Source organism: Biomphalaria glabrata, chromosome 10, assembly GCF_947242115.1.
Source record: "Biomphalaria glabrata chromosome 10, xgBioGlab47.1, whole genome shotgun sequence".
Classification (NCBI taxonomy): Eukaryota; Metazoa; Mollusca; class Gastropoda; family Planorbidae; genus Biomphalaria; species Biomphalaria glabrata.
The window spans coordinates 3,372,364-3,391,376 of record NC_074720.1 but is presented as its reverse complement, the minus strand read 5'-3'; the positions used below and the strand labels follow the sequence as shown (position 1 = coordinate 3,391,376).

At 33.0% G+C, this 19,013-nt stretch overlaps 2 protein-coding genes across 2 annotated transcripts; one reads left to right on the top strand and one right to left on the bottom strand.

The window, feature by feature from the left end:
* Nucleotides 1-324: 324 nt before the first annotated feature.
* LOC106076146 (ruvB-like 2) lies at nt 325-9,296 on the bottom strand. The gene is made up of 15 exons (XM_056045071.1): nt 9,261-9,296; nt 8,878-8,932; nt 6,666-6,790; nt 6,434-6,506; nt 6,093-6,222; nt 5,617-5,683; nt 5,392-5,498; nt 5,042-5,135; nt 4,293-4,416; nt 3,641-3,735; nt 3,366-3,484; nt 3,128-3,247; nt 2,254-2,383; nt 1,530-1,641; nt 325-575 (listed from the first exon to the last, which is right to left on the bottom strand). The coding sequence occupies exons 1-15, from the start codon at nt 9,267-9,269 to the stop codon at nt 550-552; spliced, it is 1,386 nt and encodes a 461-aa protein (XP_055901046.1). The 5' UTR covers nt 9,270-9,296; the 3' UTR covers nt 325-549.
* A 224-nt stretch (nt 9,297-9,520) lies between these two features.
* LOC106076140 (leucine-rich repeat-containing protein 72-like) lies at nt 9,521-18,921 on the top strand. Its single transcript, XM_013236998.2, has 8 exons — nt 9,521-9,553; nt 11,834-11,907; nt 12,669-12,738; nt 14,881-15,076; nt 15,869-15,958; nt 16,133-16,282; nt 16,518-16,563; nt 17,034-18,921. Exons 1-8 carry the CDS (start codon nt 9,536-9,538, stop codon nt 17,194-17,196), a joined length of 807 nt encoding a protein of 268 aa, XP_013092452.1. The 5' UTR covers nt 9,521-9,535; the 3' UTR covers nt 17,197-18,921.
* The last annotated feature ends 92 nt before the right edge of the window (nt 18,922-19,013 follow it).

Sequence of the window (19,013 nt, the reverse complement as noted above, 5' to 3'; positions counted from 1 at the left end):
TTGAGATTGAAGATAATTTTTGTCATTTTATTTGACAATTTTGTTTTAACCCATACAGCGGCAATTTTGCACATTAACTTACACTACAATAGAGTGAAAGTATTATAATTACTTGATATTGAAATGATCTAATAGTTAAAAAAGAAGTTTAGAAAATTTGTACAGAAATGATCTTATACTTTTAAACATTGCTTACCAAAATCTTTTATTTTGTACACCTAATAGATACCAGTTAATAGCTTTTTTTTCCTTTTCAACTTCTCTATGTTACCAAAGCAGAAACAGATTAATCTTTCAGGACTGAACAGAATAAATAAGTCAGAGTTGTTACACTATTTGATATTTATTTAGAAAACAAAAATTATTTTTGTTGTAATTCATGGTATAAAATCATATCCATGTGTAGGAAAAAAAAAGTGAAAATGGAATTAAATAGTATATGCACACACAAAAAAAAGAAGTGAAAACTTGAAGTCAATTGTTCACAGACACACTCCAGATCTTTCAACAATGAGAATGTTTTAAAAAAACAAGTTTTGTGGTTAACACTCAGCTGGTCTCCATTTCATCAGTATCTGAAACAAAACAAAATAAAATTTAGAACTAGATACAGATTTAAACCCATATGAGAAAACAAGCCAAAATCACCCCCAACAACTTTTATATGTATTACCACTACTTTCTGTTCTGAAATGTCTCATTGACTTAATAGATTGTCTCTAAGTAACCACTTGTGAAAAATCTCACTTAAAAATTCTTTTAGTTTCTTTGTTTTCATGAGTTGAGGGACAATCATTTCAGACTAGTGCGCCCACCACATTCTTGGAATTAAAGTGATTTGTCAACTTGTGACAACTTGAAGCATGTACGAGGCCACTGGGCTTTGGATCATGATTTATTCTGTTCTAAAGTTCTTGAACTTGTACATTTTAAGCTGCACTTCTGGTTCCATTTTAATTTTTGATGTTTGTTGCTTGTAACAAACCGATTAGATACAGGATTACAACAACAATTGGGCCCCAGGATGACCTGCTAATTACTGGCTAAAAATGCAGACTAAAACTTTAAGGCCATATCTTAAGGTCCTCAGGGCTCACAAAGACCTTCCTTCAGAGAACAGTACCATGAAAAAGAAGAAGAGGCAGAGAGAGAAAATGATAGTCAGACTACAATAGAATGGACGGGCCTGCTATTGAAAGAGGTTCTATCCATAAAAAAAAAACAACAGAAAAGAATGGAGAAAGATGGTCAACAGATCATGTGAGGTGTCCCAATGATTCAAAAGACTTAGAGATAGGCGAAGGTTGTTTGCTTTCTTTTTTAGTTATTTATTTCACATAAAAAAAAATATAAATTTTATTCTCCCAATGTGTATATAATAAATTAGGAAATAGGATGGATCCTAAAAATTTACTAGAAGAAATTCTTACTACCATTCAAGATAAATTATACAAATGTATTTGGATTTAAGGGTTAGGGTTACTCATAGAACATGTCTAAAATGTATCAACATAAATCTAAAAACATACTATCATTGAACATAAACTCCTGTTGGTACTCCTTCAGGAACTGTGTTGACCGAGATTCATCCAAGAACAGCGAGTAAACTCTCTTTATGTCATCCACATCAACTTCTGAACCCTGGGGACATGCAAACATACTTTGTGATGATGGTCACAGCAGAGTTTCTTTTTCTCAGGACTTCAATTACAGAAGAAGCTTTAACACGAAAAAGCAACATTCATTTGTAACTCTGGTAATGTTAATGGTTTTTAAAACATCAACGGAATCACCCAGAAAAACTAAATAGCATCAGCAGCAACTAGAAGAGGTGTGGTGGCAGAGTAGTAAAGAGCTTGGCTTCTGAAATGAGGGGTCCAGGGGTTCGAATCCTTGTAAAGACGGAAATTTTTTTTAAGCTGGGATATTTAGGGAGTCCAACCAGCTCTAATTCTTCTTTACATCATCTGCCCTATAGATCTGTTACTGAATGGGAAAAAAGTGTACATTTGACAAAGTCATTCCTGAAGTAAATGTTGACTAATAATCTTCCCATCATCTTGTTTTGTTTTGTTTACTTTATATTTCAACCATAATTCATTTTCAGATATAGCAATAGTATATGCACACTTGAGTCTTGCAAATGCTTTAAGAAGAAAAAAAAAAAAGGTTAAAGAGCTACTATATACGCTAATAGATACTACTGTCAACATTTTAAAAAGCTAACAAGCTCCAATCAAAATATCGACTCACTTTTCTTTTTCTGCACACCAAGCTAGCTGCTGTGATGAGTTGAATAGAATATCTCAGACTGGTCTCCATACCAATGCGTGTGAGCACAGTCAGGGCATCGTCAGTCATTTCAACATCTTCTTCTTCACACCTGGAAGACAAGCCAAATACAAGGTCAAGGCATTCAACTACAAGAGAGGTGTACAAATCTGTCATCCAGTGTTGTCACTACACAAGAGAGGCTTACAAATCAGTCATCCAGTGTTGTCACTACACAACAAGAGGCTTACAAATCAGTCATCCAGTGTTGTCACTACACAACAAGAGGCTTACAAATCAGTCATCCAGTATTGTCACTACACAAGAGAGGCTTACAATTCAGTCATCCAGTGTTGTCACTACACAACAAGAGGCTTACAAATCAGTCATCCAGTATTGTCATTACACAAGAGAGGCTTACAATTCAGTCATCCAGTGTTGTCACTACACAACAAGAGGCTTACAATTCAGTCATCCAGTATTGTCACTACACAACAAGAGGCTTACAAATCAGTCATCCAGTGTTGTCACTACACAAGAGAGGCTTACAATTCAGTCATCCAGTGTTGTCACTACACAACAAGAGGCTTACAAATCAGTAAACTATAAAATAACATTGTCACTACACAACAAAAGAGACTTTATACTCCATCAAGACTAAAGGTTTTAATTTTTTAAAATATGCTTTTCAAAATCCTACTAACTGAAGCTTTGGTTTCACAACTGTTTAATTAATTATAATTGGATAAGGATTAAAAAAAAATAAATTCATTTTGTCCCACATTTACAGCACAAATCTTTATAGGACACATAAAACATTTAGAAGGCCAAGTAAAATTAAACCAAAACCACTGACCGAATCTTTAATATCTGTTTGATTTCCTTCTCTTCATAGGGACTTGTTGAAATGATGACCAGTCTGTCTAGCAGATCAATGGGAATACCATGAGGGCTTTTATAGTGGGTACCTCGAATTCTGAAAACAAAGTTAATAACAGTTTGAGATATAGAAAACATGATAGGACTAGCAACTTAACACAACTTTCTGATGCACATGTACAGCTAAAAAAATGTGTATAGGGATAGTTTGTAACCTTGTGATTCCTCTGTTAGTCGCCATAATAAGTATGGGAGCCATGTCTGACTCTAGAGCTCGGTTCAGGAAAGAGAAGCATTCAATATCTAGCATGTGGACCTCATCAATAAACAGAACCTAAAAAAATGTACAGAGTTTCAATTTCAAAATTGTCACACTTTTAGTATTTGGACAGCTGTACAAGAGTCCAAGGAAAATGAACAAGTACTAAGGTCCTGACCTGGCCAGAATAAAGTAATGGATGATTAAAAACATGTGACACAATGCACTTACACCTGGCACAATCTCAGCCTTTCCTTCTTCTCTCCACTCTGCCACTTTGGCATTAATTTGTTCTCTCACTTCTGACTTGATTTCACCAGTATCACCTAGAGTTGAAAAAAAAAATAATTCATGAAACAAATGTCTTTCTGTTGTTTTTCTAGATAGTTGTTCTTGATTACTATGATGCCAACAATGTAACAGCTAATGAATGAATGCTGGTTTAGCAGGCCTCTTCACCCAATGAGATCACTACACTGACACAGACATAGGTTTGAAAAAAAAAAATAGCTTACATTATGAAAGGCTCAAGAAAGTAGGCAGTGTGCTTCACAATAATACGACAAAAAATGAAAAAGGAGATGAATAAGACAGCCAAATGTTTGAATGTTAAAAGTGAGATTGCCTTTTTCTTTGTCCAACAATGCTCTGGCAATTGTATTTTGTCAACTCCTGCTTCAAAATACCAGTTAATGTAGCATCAAAAAGAAATTCAAGAACTCTTCAAGAAACAAGTTGAGAATTTAATTTATAGGACAGCTGCCTGGTTGTGTGGTATGCACTCTGGACTGTCATTTGGTGGTTTCGATGGTCCTGGGTTTGAGCCCTGCCTGCTGCCATCCTAGAGGCAGTTTGGGCTAGGACGTAGAATAAGTGAACTCACCAGAAAACAAAGCTAGAAACCCTTGTGTTCTACTGTTGATGACATCAATCTCATGTAATGTCACTGTGTGAACAACTTCTTTTCTTTTCTGAAGTTCTCCTTCGGGGCATTGAACAAATTTTGTCTAGTGGGGACGTAAGAAGAAAAAAACAATAAAAACAAACAAACAAAAACAAAACTTAATGTGTTCAAATACATTTTTCAAGAGTCCTTTACAAAAATATACAAGTTTTGAGAAGATTTTTAAAGCAGTTTTAAAAAAAATAAAACAATCCTACTTATAGCATTGTGACATTCACATCATTAATAATAAATCTAAACAAGTATTTGTTTTCTGCCTAGCCAGTTGTTTGTACTATTATACCAGCTAAAAGGACACTTAAAGATCAAATTTTTTTTTTTAAGTAGTGCTAGGATAGCTGCAATTACTAATCATTATTCATTACTGCAGACATAATCTTCCCTATTTTAGCATTGCTTGTTGTTAGCCTATAGATAAATTCAATGAAGTGATATTAAAGAAATAAAGTTATTTTTCTGACTTTTTAATAGATTATTTTTTCTTTGCTTACATTAAATGGGGAAAAAAAAGGGATGGAGAGAGAGTAAAAGACTAATTTGCTTTAAAAATGAAACAAACATTTTTAGAATACAATATTACACACTAAAAATGTGGGCAATTTTTTTTATATTAAGAAATGGTAATGAATACCCTACTTCCACCTCAAAATATATACAAAATTCCTCACCTGAGCTCCCATTGCATCATAGTCTCTAGCTCTAGTAAAAGATCGTCCAAGTTTTGTAATTTTACCAGTGGCTTTGTCAATCATCACAATGTCACTGAAAAATTAAATTATATTTTCAAAAATGTATTAACAGATAAATCACTTTGATTTTTCTTCATCCTATCTAAGACTAAGACTAAGACTAAGACTGCTTTATTGATCCTTACGGAAATTTGTTGTGATTACAAGGACTCGTTTCTCATATAAAGACAACACAACAGAAACATACACATAAATACAACAGACAACATAAATTCTTCCTGGCACTATTCAAACTTTGAGATAAAAAAAAAGAGGATGAAATGATCTACCCAGCTTGAGCCTTTTCTTTTGTTAACGACTCAATCATCTTTTGACCTAGCTGATAGATGGTCTCCATTTCTGTAGTCTTCAGCGTAAGTTTACCAACTTTAGCACCCTGAAAGACAACAAGATAAAATGACTTACAGTGAACTACTTGAGACAAACATACACTGAGTCTAGAGTGAGTGCAGACACTTTGTCAACGTGAATGTCTAACTAATGTGTGTACTCACAGTTCCAGTAGCTGGTCTATCAATCTGGACTTCTACAATTTCACCCTCTATAATCTCAGTTTCTTCCCTGAAGTAGAAACAGGTACATTTTTTTTTTAAATTTATTATTTTAAGGAAAATGCAAACATGTTTTAGTACAATTAGCGAGTTATAATATTCCTTATATATCTGGATGCGAATAATCTTGAAACCTTTGCTCTAATTATTAAATTCCTCAGGGTTTGGTGAAGAAATGGCTTCCATAGAACATGAAGTTGCCTTAAATATAATTTTCTTCTCCCACCCCCCCCCCCCATTTTTATGTACAAAACATAACAATGAAGTCTTTTGATAATGCCAACAGTAATAAACATTAACAAATATTTTAACAATCCCAAAAAGTATGAAAGTTGTACTGTCAATGTATTAATTGAACAACGAATAAAAATTAACATGCAATAAAAAGTATGTGAACAATAAATATAAGCCAAACTAACTTGATTCTGACACCGATAGATTTCCTGAAAGCTTGTGTTAGCGCTTCTGTCTTGCTCATTTCCAAAGAGAAAATTTCACTGCCAGCAATACTGGTAAATGGGGTGTCTGTGCCCAGAGCTTGGGCCATGCCTAGACAAACAGAAGTATTAATTACCAAGCTTGTGTTTTATATAGCAATAAAAAAAAAAAAAAAAAGATAAGAATGTAAAATAGTTATACATCTGTTACAACATCATTTTTACTTTTCTTTTGCTGTTAGTGACAAGTTAGATTTATGTTCATCTACTAAATTTAGTTTTAGTCTATATACTGGTAATAAATTCAACTTAATTCAACGTACCCATAGCGATAGCAGTTTTACCAGTGCCAGGCTGACCAGCTATAAGTATACCTCTACCAGCAATTTTCCCTTCCTATAATAAAAAAAAAAAAAAAAAAAAAGGAAACAGTAAAGCAGCTTTATAACCTAAACTAAGAAATTACTATGATGCAAATTTTTTAAAGACTTTATTTATTTACGCATAAAGAAAAGAGGGGAAGAATGAAAATATAAAAAAAATAAAAATACATACTTTTATTATTTCCAGGACAACACCAGCAGCTTTCCTGGCTTTGACCTGCCCCACCATCCCCTGGGAAACTTGTCTAGCTTCCAATGCATCATCAAGCCCTAAGCCTCTAATGTGGGAATGAGCACCTGAAAAAAAAGCACAAGATCTAGGAGGGTCCACACAACACAACAGTTTTTTCAAAATGCTGCTTCAATGATTTCATACTAAAAAAAACAACAATGATTGAATCATATTACTATTAATATGATTATAATACAACACTTAAGGTGACCAAGTTTTCTAAAATCTTAAACAATATCATTAGCAACCACTCTAAGCAGAAAGATTTGTAATGACTTATCCCTATCACAATCTATGTGGACAAACAAATTTAACAGACAGATTGTCATTAATCAAAGTCATTTTTTTATAAATATTTTAAGCCTGATAACACATCAGTTTAAAAAGATCCATAAATTCTAAACTAATGAGGAAACAAATTACATTAGCATGTGTTTTATATTATATATATTTATATTACATGTAATCCATTAAACTGGAGATTTTAAATTAGGACGGGGACAGTGATAACTTTCAGCTGTAAAGTTAAGACACCTTATCTTTTTTAACCAAAAGAAGCAGCCATCTGGACATATACTGACAGCTTTCATCCTTTCTTTCCTACTAGATCTAACAAATACAGATATAGAATTTACAAATGCAAAAAAATGGCATGATTTTTTAAATAATTTCATCAATATGATAATGAGGATTCCATGACAGTTAAGTTATTCATTTATTATAACACCAAGGTATTTTGAGTTTTTAGTCTATGTTTTACTGGCTCCAATTTTTTTTGTTTACCCTTAATAATTGACATTTTTTTCTGGATGGAAAGACAAACTCCGATTCCCATTTCTGTAATTCATCTAATTCTCTTTGATACCTTTGATAGGGACAGTCAAGGCTAAATCTAGGTCGATAGACTCTACTCTAGTAGCCTATTTGAGATCTAAAAATTATACTATATTTATTCTACTAGCCGGACATTACCCGCGGCCCTTAGTTTGTGTATTGCTAATTTAGTCACTGATATAGTGCATTAGAAACGATTAAAGACAATAATAATGTTATAAGTAAAGTGAATGCATGAATGAAAAAATATTATGAATGGAGCTAAAAATAGCTAATTGACATGAATCCAATTTTTAAATGAAATATACATCTATATTTAGAAGCATGCGATATCAAGAATAGAGTTGCACTAAAGACAAATGAATGTATGTAAAAATGCTTTAGAAAAAAAATTGAATGTTAATTTGATTAAAATATGAAATGAATGAACTGTAATTAGTATGCTCATGTGTTTAATTATAAAACTATCTTTGCTAAGAGAAGTTCTATCATCTTAGAGCAAAAATAGTGTTTAAGACCTAGGAACAGAGAGTTTCGTAACATTTCGGTAATGTCTAATGAAAGAATGTGCGTTGGGAGAACTAAATTCGCAGATATAAAGAACGAATTTCTGTAAAAATGTTTTTGAAACACAAATTTCAAGGTTAATTTTATTAAATAATGAAATCAATAGACTATATTTTGTATTTTCATGTGTTTAAGTAAAAAAACTATATGTGCAAAGTGTATTTCTTAAAAGTAGATCTAGGTCTAAATCCTTTCCATGTTTTCTCATGTCAACATTATAAACAAAGCCTAGATCCATATAATACTATAGCTTTAATAGAGTTGGTCAACTTTTTTTTTTTGAGGGTCTTAAGTTTGTTTTAGGGCTAAAATACATACACTATGGTCTAAGTTAGTACACAGGGAACATTTTTGCCAAGTTTTATCAAGATTGGTCAAGCGGTTTTTATTTCTATTCGTAACATACATACATACGCCTTACTTTCTACTTTATATTAATTTATAGTATAGATATATGCCAAATGTTGTTTTTTTTTGCTGAAACTTAAACTAAAGTTAAAGAAGTTGCCTTAGACGGCTTAGAATGAATAGTGTCAGCAATTTTTACTTTTATTTAACCTCTAAATTGTACTGCTTTATGATAAGACTAGGATGTGGTAATCATTTTGACTAGAGTCTAGTAGTAAAAATAATTTTGTTTTCCATGGCAACAGAACAACTAGATCTAGATCCACAAACAATCATCAATGATCATGACAATCACAATGACTTGATTGAATTACAAAATAAATTAAATATTTGTATTGTTTACCTATGCGCTCTATCCTTGTAACTTCTCTAACCTCCTGAACCTTTTCAATAGTTGGCTAAATAAAACAAAAAAAAAAGTTACATAGAAGATATAATCTATAAACATTTAATCTTGACTATCCAATAAATGACATCATATCTAAGATTGATTGATTCAATCATTGAAGAAGGTGAAAGGAATGCGGCCTGAAAAAACTGATTTATTTAGCATTCTTCTGTTGAATTTTCTAGCAATGATTAATAAATAAAATTAAAACTTAATAAATGTTTAAAGCTGTCGGGTGATGTCTGAGTAATGAGATCTAGACTAGATCTTTACGTAAATCTAAATTAAGCAAAATTATTAATACATTTCATCCGAGAATGTAAACAGTGAGATCTTACCGCCGCCATGCCGTCGATAATGTCTACAGGCGATCTAAAAAATCTAATTTTTTCGAATATTGGCGGAACAAAAACAACACTTTTTGGGATATAATCACATTTAGACTCATTCAAACATTTTTTTAAATTAAAAAATTATTTAATTATACAATTGTTTATGTTCTCTAGCTATTAAATACCAAAAATCAACATCGTTACAAATATTGAAATATATTGTTTTAGATCTACTAACATGGTTTAACTTTTTTGTTTCTAATATTGTAGCAACCTACAAAATGGCGTCTTTCCAAAAGGTATACTATGAAAATATCATATGTAGATTTACAAATTCGCATTGTATGCGAGGTCTAGAATCTAGTTCTAAATTTATTTTACTTCAACGTTATCATATAAAATTGTAGCATGATTGTTAACATAAAAAAAAGAAAATAATTAATAAATAATAGAATATGCATCCTCTGTTTGGGACCCCTCAACTCAAGAAAACATTAAGTTAAGAAACTGGAACAGACACAAAATAGAGCAGTGAGATTCATAACAAACGAATATTCACATTTGACTAGAGTAACACCTTTAGTAAAATCACTAAATTTAGAAAGCCTTCAGGACAGAAGGCTCAAAAGTAAAGTAGCAATCATACATAAAACACTGAACCATAATCTTCAAATACAAAAACAAAATTTAATAAAATACTCTGAAAGACACAAAGATAAAGGCACATTCCTTGTCCCATATGCTAGGACAAATTTGTACAAATACCCCTTCTTCCCTAGTGCTATTAGAGCATGGAATGGGTTGCCTGAGCTAGCCAGGAAAACCAGTGACTTGGCAGAGTTTAAGTCATTGGTTAATATGCATGACTAAATGCATGACGCGTAGGACATAATCATCTTCTTTTTTGAAGTAACGTCTGTATTATATAAGATAAGATAAGAAGATTTTGTCCTATTCTATGCATTTCACTTGTGACAAAATGACAAGTCTTGTCATTTTGTCAATCTTGATCTACTACACATCTAGTCATGCATTAAGTATAATAATACCTCAGTTTACATCAGGACTGTTTGACTCCTTTGATGCAGACACTTCTAACCCATACTATCAGGCATACATTATACAACGTCCTAAACACCATCCCAAACCAAACTAACCAACCACTAGCCAGATCCACTCCTGTTAAATCTGCTAAAACTAATAAAACACCATCATTAAATGGATGGCTACCTGGCCGTGAATTTTGCGCGCTGGACTGTTTTTTGGATTTATCAATGGTCCCGGGTTCAAACCCTGCCCGCTCCCATCCCAAGTCATCCTGCGTGAGGTTTGGACTAGGAAGTAAACTATCTTCAACTCTGAAGGAACATCCGAAACATGTAAAACATTTTTACAAACATTAAATAAACCTACTAAAGAAGTAATACGAAAATACCTTAAAATCTTAGTAATAAATTTTCAAAGCATTAGGAACAAAACAGCAGACTTAGACATTTTATTAGAACATGAAATTAAACCAGACAATTGCAGGGCTACAATACATACAGAAACTTGGCTACATTCTGAAATTCATAATGCAGAAATTTTCAATAGTGACTGAGAAATTTTTAGAAAAAATAAGGCAGATTATAATCATGGAGGAGTTCTTTTAGCAATAAAAATGACTCTTATAGCAGAAGAAATTACCTTATCTATCTCAAAAAATATAGAATCAACATTTTGTAAAATCAACACCACCTCAACATCCCTAATAGGCAGTATTTACAGACCACCAAATTCTAATTTAGAGTACATGCAAGAACTATGTAATCAGTTAACTACACTTAAAGAAAAAAATAAAAATGTAGTTTTTTGGATTATAGGGGATTTCAACCTACCCGATATAAATTGGAAAACACTAACCATAGATAAACACCAAAACCTTAAGGACATAAATGAGCTTTTCATGGAAACTTTACACAACCTAAGTTTAGATCAAATCATTAAAAAGCCAACTAGATTAAACAACACATTAGATCTCTTCTTATCCAACAGACCTGGATTAGTAGTTGATTATGATATTATCCCTGGTCTATCAGACCATGAGATCATAAAAATACACAGTCAGATAAAAGCAGTAGCCAATACAAAACCCAAAAGAAAAATCTTACTCTGGAATAAATGTAACCTAACACAACTACACCAAGCTGCATTAAACTTCCAACAAACATTCTTATCAGAAAAAGACATTAACCAACCAGTCGATGACCTCTGGAATTTCATTAAAAACTATCTTAAAAACATTATAGAAAACCATATACCAACTAAATACAAAAGAAGCAAAATAAATAAATGCTGGTTTAACTCTTTCTCTCATAACTGACGATACCAATGTTGATTCCATCAGAATGTGGTAAATAATTACGGAGAGAAAGAGTTAATAATAGATTAAATTGACTGTAGTTGCTTTGAGTAGTCTTTTGTTTTTAGCTAAATTTGGCAATTTAGCCTTCTTTTATGTATTTGTTCTAGCATATTGTTATTTATTATCACTTCATTATATAATTCCTAATGTTACTTTTTTTTTTCATATCAATCAGACTTTAGAGATTGCCCTGCAAAAGAGAGGAATTAAAAGGGACAAAGATGTAGATGAACTCTACTTGTCACAAAGGTTACTGTCATATTCTAAATGTTTCTCTATTTTCATGTTATACAATATGTATTGACAGTCTGTTGCTTGACTTCAGTGGCTATAGCACGAGTATATCTGGGTATATATCTAGTCAAGAATTGGAATGCAAAAGATTGTTAAAAATTTTTTTTAAGTAAAATTGTTTTAGCGAGTAAGATGTCCTAAGTCAAAGGCATTTACATGTATGCATTAGATATGCCTTCTTTGGATTTTTTTTTTTAGGAATATCAAGGTTTTGTTATGTATTTCTGTTTATAGGATTGTAGTAGAGGTTCTCTCTGCTTTGGGTCAGGACTTCTTTGTGGGGGGAATATAAAGGTGTGAAATAGTGTCTATTTGTTCATGTATCTGGGTAATTCACCTTCACCTCCTCATCTTCACCTATCCCTTAGTCTGTTGGACCATTGGGGCACCATACAAGATCTGTTGGCTATCTTTCTCCATTCCTCTATGTCTTTTGCTTTGGATAGATTCTTTTTCAATGAATCTCCTTCTTTTTCTTGGTACTGTTCCCTGAAGCAACAATGTAATGTTAATTGTAATTTAGTGCAAATTTCATTTCTACAGGGACCTGTGCACATCAGTGTAATCATATGTAAAAGTCTGTATTGGTTTCTTTAAAAAAATTTGTTGTTCAAAGCGATGATCTCAATATGTTTTAAGCATTTTTATTTGACAATTTTTTAATTAATTTTTTTGTATTACAATTGTATTAATTTTAACTAATTGAATTGTTTCAGGAATCTCTTAAATTGTGAAGATTTAAAGAGATTTAAATACATGAAAAAGCTGTGGATAAATGGAAATAAAGTATGACTTTTAATAAAATGATTGTGTATTTTGTGCTCATAACACATTCTCTTTACATTACTTGCATAACATCTCTCAAGTATTGATATGCTTTTGCCATCACAAAGATGAATTTTATACTGCAAAAACAAAATCTTTTAAAAGCGTTTGGCTTAACTAGAAGCAAGAACAAAACTTAATTTCCCGAATAACTTCATATCTTAATCACCATCACCACCCCTTCACCTATTCCTTAGTCTGTTGAACTGTTGGGGCATCAAACATGATCTGTTGACTGTCTTTCTCCATTCCTTTCTGTTTTTTGAGTTTGGATAGAATTTCTTTTACTGACAGGCCCATCCATTCCATTGTTTTCTCTGTCTGCCTCTTATTCTTTTTCCTGGTACTTTACTGTACTGGTACTGTTTTCTGAAGGAAGATCTTTGCGAGCCCTGAAAACTTGAGTGACAAGGCTACAAAACTTTAGATTGTGCTTTTTTGACAGTAGTAAGCAGGTCATCGTTGGGCCCAAAGGCCATTGTAATCCTGTTTCTAATTTCTTTATTTGTGATGCAGCCTTTGTATATGATACCTAGTATCTTTCTGTAGCATAGAATCTTTCTGTAGCATCTCAATTCCATTGCTAGAATCCTCCTCTTTAATTCTTCAGTCAGCATCCAAGATTTGCAAGCATAAAAGAATGTGGCCAAGACCAAGGAGCCCATCAGTATTATTTTAGTGTCGATGGCTATGCCTTTTGTCTTTCCTGATTGTTTTGAGGTTTGCAAAAAGCTGGTGTGTACTGCACAATTCTGTTCAGTAATTCAGGTTTGGTTCCTTCATCTGAGACAATAGCTCCAAGGTATTTAAAACTGCTAACACTCTTCAGCTTTCTACAGATGTCCCTTTTAAAGTCCTGTTGGCTATTGGTCATAATTTGTGAGGGTTTTTTTTGGCATTGATTTGCACACCATAAGCTGCAGAAATTTTTGTCTATGTGCATCACCAAGTCAGCTAACTCTTCTTCTGTCCCTGCCAGACCATTAATGTCGTTAGTAAAGTGCGAGTTAGTAATATTTCCTCCAAAGCTTGTAGTACTTTCAAGAGCATCTTCCATTTTCATTTTTAGGACGATATTGAAAAAGTTGGTGAAAGTAGGCAGCCTTGTCTCACTCCAACTTTGGTTTTAAACCAGTCCGCAATGTTATTGTTGGAGTACACCTTAAGGTAAAACAGCAGTGAAGAATAGGAACAAAGTGTACACTGAATATAAAAGGAACATAAAATCACTAACTCGCATGCTGTCTGGTCATGTGGTATGTGCTATGGACTGTGATCTGAATGGTCCCACGTTCAAACCTTGCCCACTGCCGTCCCCTGCTAGAATGTAATAATCTTCAATTCTGAAGGAACACCAGAAATATAAACACAAACAAATGCCTGATACAAACACTGAATCACATCCATCTATATGACAGATCAACATAAACCAAACTGTTCACCTGGTACTCAGAGTAAGTCAAGTAAAGTTTCCCTTTCAGACCTTGCGATCTATCAGGCAGGGTTAAGGTCATCTATTTCTTTGGCAAATAGTTAATGAGCAAGGTGTCATGTGGCCAGCACAATGACCAACCGCCTTTATTTTCCCCATCTAAAGTCAGGTACCCATTAGAGTTGGATGGACTCATGGGCGCTCTAAAAATCCAGTAATACAAAATTTCAGTCCTTGCCAAGAATAGAACCCAGGACCCTAGTTTAGAAGCCAAGTGCTTAACCGCTCCACCTAAAATAGATACTCAAGGCATTCTCCTGACACAAGAAACACTAACAAGATCCAAACACATGAACTAATTTATTACCAACATTTTTCAACACAATATGTCATACACATCTGTGCATCACTTTCTCCTGTCACTTAAGTCTCCACACATGATCTGTTGACTTTCTCCAATTCTCTCTGTCTTTTGCCAGTATTACAGTCTCTTTCACAGACAGGCCTGTCCATTCCTTATTGTTGCCCTCCTCTCATTTCCTTTGTCTGCCTCTGTGTATAGTTTATTTATATGCATTTAACCCCATGAACACAACTGTTGCAGCATAATAAACTTGTTTTTTTAACTAACCTAACACAACAATATTTATAACCGTATTTTTTTATTCCAGTTGAGGCATGCCAACTTTTTGAGCTGCAACTTTCATCTCAGTGAGCTTTACCTTCACGACAACCATCTCTCAGATATATCAGGGTGTCTACGACATTTGACTTGCCTGGTTGTGTTAACTTTACACAACAATCAACTTACTCACTTGGAGAAAACATTAAAAGAACTCGATAAGATGAAATCACTAAGTGTGCTCAGTAAGATTTTTTTTTGAGGGGTATTATTTATAAGTGTAATTTTTTTTTTTACAAAGCTTATATCAACTCACTCTGTCTGTCTGTCCTGTCTGTCTGGTAAAAGTGTGTATTTGTTATTTTTCCCACACCCATTCTCGGATCAAGCTGAAACTTTGCACAATTATTCATTAACACAGACATAACTTGACTTAATTGAATTAACTTCCAGTTGAGCAGTGTTTTCAAAACTTTTTTTCCTTAACAGAACACTTCGCACATTCTGAGTATTTAACGGAACACTTTACTTATTTTTTTTAGAGAGATTAATTCACGTGATGACCTACTAGTTAATTATTTCAGTAATTCATGAAACACCCACTCAGGCCTTGCAAAACACAGTTTGGGAAACACTTAAGGTCACAAGGGCACTTCAATCCTCTATTCCCTACTGCTAGGTCCATGTCCACCCTGCCTTCTTTGCCTCTTGGTCTAACAATCTTCTCCATGTTAGATCTTTATTTCTCTCTTCCCCTGTGGGTTCCAGTCTAGGGTCTGTTTTGCAATGCATTCTATTGTTTTTTGCAATGTAAATAGGGCATTGATTCAGTTGCAATTTTTTTAAAATTTAATTTTATATAAATAGCTTGTACTATTTAAGAATATTTCCAGGATTACCTCATAATGGCTTAACATTTAAATTGACCTGACTCTTTACAAACATTGTCTAATCATGTTATTTCATAGTACACAAAGGATTAGGGTTTGTTGTCAAATAGATTTTAAAATAATAATTTTTTTGTTCTTTTTTTTTAGATCTTTTTAATAACCCAGCCGCCCAGGAACCTGGCTATCGTACATTCACTATTCATATGTGTCCATCTCTTACTTTATTGGACAGATCAGGTCTGTTGTTTGGGTGTCAGGATTTATCAATATTGAGATAATCTGTTTTGTAAATTAAGAAAAATTTACTTGTTTTTATTTCTTTGTATGAATTTATATTTAATTATATTAAGTTATTAGTTCTTATCCTAAATCTAATATAAGATTGATGTTACATTAATGTCATAAATACAGAAGTAACAAGAAATGAACAAGAAAAAGCCAGTCAAATGTACAGTCAGGATAAAACGTTGGCCAAAAGTAGAGTTGCATTTGGAAGAAAATCAGAAGGGCCTCCCACCAGCCATAGTGCATTCACAAGAAGAACTACTTCTGTAAAGCAAGGTTAGACATCCACATTGATAGCAAGCCCCAAACTAATTTTTTTTTTTCTAAAATATCTCCCATATTGTTTATCTCCCTTATGTGAACTCTTCCAAACAAAAACATGACTTTAGTCTTATTATAAGGCTATTTATAATGTTGATAGGTGAACATGAAAAATAGTAAGAATCGAATACAATTTAAAACCACTAGACTATTATTATTTTATTGTTATAGTTTCTTAATTATGTCCTAGATCCAACAGAGACAACCAATCAAGTCAATGGAAACTTAAAAATCAAGTAAGTCTTGTTATCAAGAACTACTGTTCAAGACATTTATGATATTAATGTTATGTATTAATTATTTCTAACAACCAATCTCATTAGATGTTGACACTTTAGTGTGATTCTCACTTCCCACACCTAAAAGTCTGCACCCTTGTGGAACAAAAAATATTTGTCCATTTTTTCACTCCGTTGCTGTTTTCATTGTTTGTTTGTGTTGGACAGATCCAATTTTAGATCCAGCTTTTATTTTCCCTTACTAAACAATATATCTGATCATGCTCTAAAAATTCAGCTTCAAAAATATTCCTTCACCTACACCTATCCCTTGGTCTTTTGGGGCACCACACATGCTCTGTCACCTGTCTTCCATCATTCCTTTCTGTATTTTGCCTAAAGTAGAATCTCTCAGGCCTCTCCATGTTAGCAATAGCTTTATTTTTAAAAATAATTTTTGGTTACTTATTTTACACATTTGATTTCAGCACTAATGAAAGCCCAGAGGAAGCTGTAAACATCAGGTTCTTAAAGAAGTCTCTAACCATGTACAGTATATTTGACTGGAGCAAAGTTCCGAGATTAGAAGCAAGGAGACAGACAGATAGTCAGTTCAGTTTACCAAGAATCTTAACCTTTGTCTATCGGTGATTTTCAAGGTGAAGGTGAAAAATGTTGTTAAAAAAATGTTAAAGGAATAAATATAACATGTTTATGATTAAACTTGCCCTAGTAATTGTTAACTATAATCTTTTGTGCAATTTGTGTGTTAACTCTTTATCTCCATGATTATTTTCCTATGTTCTGACAGAATTGTTCATTTTTCACATTTGTACATTCTACCTTGTTATGATTAAACTTCAATAACATTTTTTGTTTTTAATCAGAAAATGTTACTTTTGGTATAGAATTATAGGAGAATGCATGCTCTTTTTATATAAAATAAGTTATACTTTCTCAAACCAGAAAATTAATTTGATTTAATGGGTCAAATGATCAATGGTATCATTGATTAGAAGAAAAAGAGTTAAACATTGTCAGTATAAATAGCTAGAGTACTTTAGAAGACAACAATTGTTTCTTGCTTTAAGGAAGTGGTCACCTTCACCTATCCCTTAGTCTTTTAAACCATTGGGGCACCACACATGATCTATCAACAGTATTTCTCCATTCATCTCTTTCTTTTGCTTTAGAATCTCTTTCCTTGGGGGTTCTAGTGAGGGTTTGCCTTGTAATTTTGGATGCAGGCTTGTGAAGGGTGTGACCTATCCATCTCCAGCATTTCTGAAGGACAGGAAGAGTGGATGGCCTAGGAATACATGGTGCCTCGATTTGGAAGCAGATGCCAAGCAGATGGGCAAGATGTCAGGACAGTTGGCAAGTGAGTTTGAGTTTAGGCACATTGGCACAATTTAGGCCATGTCGTGCCCGTAATCCTTTAAGGATCACTCTCCCTTCACATAACAAGGGCTAAATTCTATACAGTTGGAGAGACTCGTCAAGAACTTGCCTGGCAGAAGCTGGTTGGTGGCCCTCCGGAAGGACCACAGGCAGAGATGAGATATAAATCTCTTTCATTGACAGGCCTATCTTTTCTTTGATGTCTTCCCTTCTCTTTCTCTGCCTCTTTTTCTTTACCCTGGTACTGTTCCTTGCAGAAAAGTTTTTGACTATAAAGTTTTATGTTACATTTCTTGACAGTGGTCAACCAGTCATTGTGGGGCCTCTATGGTCACTTTTATATAATAAATAAATTCCCAAGTATACTTAATATCATTAAATATATATATAGTCAATTTTGAAAATTGGAAGGGGAATAATTAAGATATGTTATAAAAGTCTTTGGCTAATAAAGATTCAAATATTGTATTGTCCACTGAAGCAAATAAATATGAAAAATTTTAGGGTAAAGACACCACTCCCATTTGAACTCTTAAAAGAAACTACTAGCTATTTATTGTTATTTTTTTGTTAGATGTATTATTTAGTATTCTTTAAATATAAACTTCAATTATTTTGTTCTGTTAAAATGTTTTATGTAGTAATCATAAGTTGTGATAATTAACTGCACATTGAAATGATTTCATATAATATCCCCTCCCCCCTCAGTTTCATGTTATTCATAGACAAATTTTTATTGTGATCATTCTTTTATCTTAGTTGTTACATATGATTGTATTGTGGGATTGATCCGTTGCTACACTTTATTGTATTGAGGGATAAGTTGCCAGTTGTTACACTTTATTGAAATCTAATATCATAATCTGATAATTTTTAAAAATTGTTTTTGAAGTTGGCAGGTTGAATTTGCTCATTCCATTTATATTCATTGCCATGAATGTATTACTCATTACAGTATTAAAAGTATAAATCATTCCAGATAATCTTTGTGTTTTTGTCCCATATTCTAACAAGTGAAACTTTTTTTTTCATGCTAAATTTTGCCTACAACTTACTTAATAATTAAC